At 37.9% G+C, this 1,784-nt stretch overlaps 1 protein-coding gene across 1 annotated transcript; it reads right to left on the minus strand.

The window, feature by feature from the left end:
- Positions 1–284: 284 nt before the first annotated feature.
- On the minus strand, positions 285–798 carry LOC108727551 (histone-lysine N-methyltransferase SETMAR-like). The gene is made up of 2 exons (XM_018455706.1): positions 649–798; positions 285–584 (listed from the first exon to the last, which is right to left on the minus strand). The coding sequence occupies exons 1-2, from the start codon at positions 796–798 to the stop codon at positions 285–287; spliced, it is 450 nt and encodes a 149-aa protein (XP_018311208.1).
- Between the last annotated feature and the right edge of the window lie 986 nt (positions 799–1,784).

Here is a 1,784-nt window from a genome sequence, read left to right on the forward strand (position 1 = left end):
GTAGTGGTTTTTTGACTCGATCGAACAGAAAAAAATCGCAGGGAGCCATATCGGGTGAATTCAATGGCTGTTGGATGGTATTCGTTTCGTTCTTGGTCAAAAATTCACGGATAATGATGGCACTGTGCGACGGTGCGTTATCATGGTGCAAAATCCACGGGTTGTTTGCCCACAAATCCTTTTTTTTTGGCGAATTGCTTCACGCAAACGTCTCATAACGCCCAAATAATATTCCTTATTAACTGTCTGACCTTCTGGCAAAAATTCGTGATGTACAATACGTTTTAATCCATGAAAACCGTGAGCATCACTTTCTTTTTCGACTGAAAACGACGTGGTTTTTTTGGTCTTGGCTCATTTGGAGCTCTCCATTCACTCGCCTGATGTCTGAATTGCGTGTCGTACTTATAAACCCACGTCTCGTCTCCAGTAATGATGCGTTTGATGATTGTTGGGTCGGATTCAGCCTTGGAAATCATGTCTTTGGCGATGTCAACGCGGTCCCTTTTTTGCATGAAATTCAATTCCTTCGGGACCAACTTTGCAACAACACGGCGCAAACCCAAATCATTAACTACAATGTCCTGAACGGATCCATAAGCAATGTTTAAGTCCTCTGCCAGCTCTCTGATAGTTAATTTCTCTCACTTTATTGATGTTTTCGTCGGTTTTCGATGTCGACGGCCTGCCACTGCGTTCGTCATCCTCGACGGATTCACGACCACTTCTGAAGCGTTCATGCCACTGGTAAACGGTTGTTTTCTTTAGAGCATCACTGCCGAAACAGTTTCCCAACATTTCCAAGGTTTTCGCATCATTAAATTCATTTTTAACGCAAATTTTAATACAAACTCGTTGTTGCAAATTCAACTCCATTTTTAAAACTATAAAAAGTTGAAAACACGTGCAGAGGTACATGTACTCAAGACGGCGTAACTTTTACAAATGTCAAGCTATGGCGATAAAATTTGGTGGAAATGTCAATGATAGATGTGGCAACCTAACCAAAAAAAAAACAGAACTCAAATCAGCTGACTCAGAACATCATCTGGTGATAATTCCGGGAACTTTTTGATCAAGATGGTATGTCAAGGTCAAGGTCATCGGGGCTGGCTCTCCTCATCGACATAATTACCATATTTTTATTTAATCGCGCGTTATTTAAGATTATTTAAAATTTTTTAAATATACATTTTTAAAATATATCTGTCTCTCTCTCTCTCTCTCTCTCTCTCTCTCTCTCTCTCTTTGTATTAAGAGTTTCTTTTTATTTTTTAGATACTAAATATTTTTTGTTGATTAAAGGCTGGCGCTTTCTTATTTTATAATAAATATTTAAAAAGCATATATACATGTTGGATATAGATGTATATGTACACATATATCAATCAATCAAATCTGTTTCACGTTGAATGATGCGGACACATCGAAGGATTAAAAGAGAGCTGAAAAAAATCCAAAGGGAGGTAATAATGTAAAGTGAAAAATTAGCAAAACGAATGAAGCAGCAATTTAAATCCGGTAGGGATGGTCCCGCTATGCTCCGCAATAATTCAACCCTCTGCCTACTACCTTTCTTCCCCTCTTAGAGGACGACATAATTTATCCCCATTTATAATGCAGCTCTGGCTTTTCATTCACTGCTGCCTCTTACAATACGCATTAGGATTATAAGCTTACGTAATCGAATTATGAAACAACTGGAAGTTCAATTTCATCATTGTTACTTTAATGAAATCACAAAAGTGAATGGCAAAAATTAATGACAGCATATGTCTTATACA

Source organism: Mycetomoellerius zeteki, unplaced genomic scaffold, assembly GCF_001594055.1.
Source record: "Mycetomoellerius zeteki isolate Tzet28-1 unplaced genomic scaffold, Tzet1.0 scaffold506, whole genome shotgun sequence".
Classification (NCBI taxonomy): Eukaryota; Metazoa; Arthropoda; class Insecta; order Hymenoptera; family Formicidae; genus Mycetomoellerius; species Mycetomoellerius zeteki.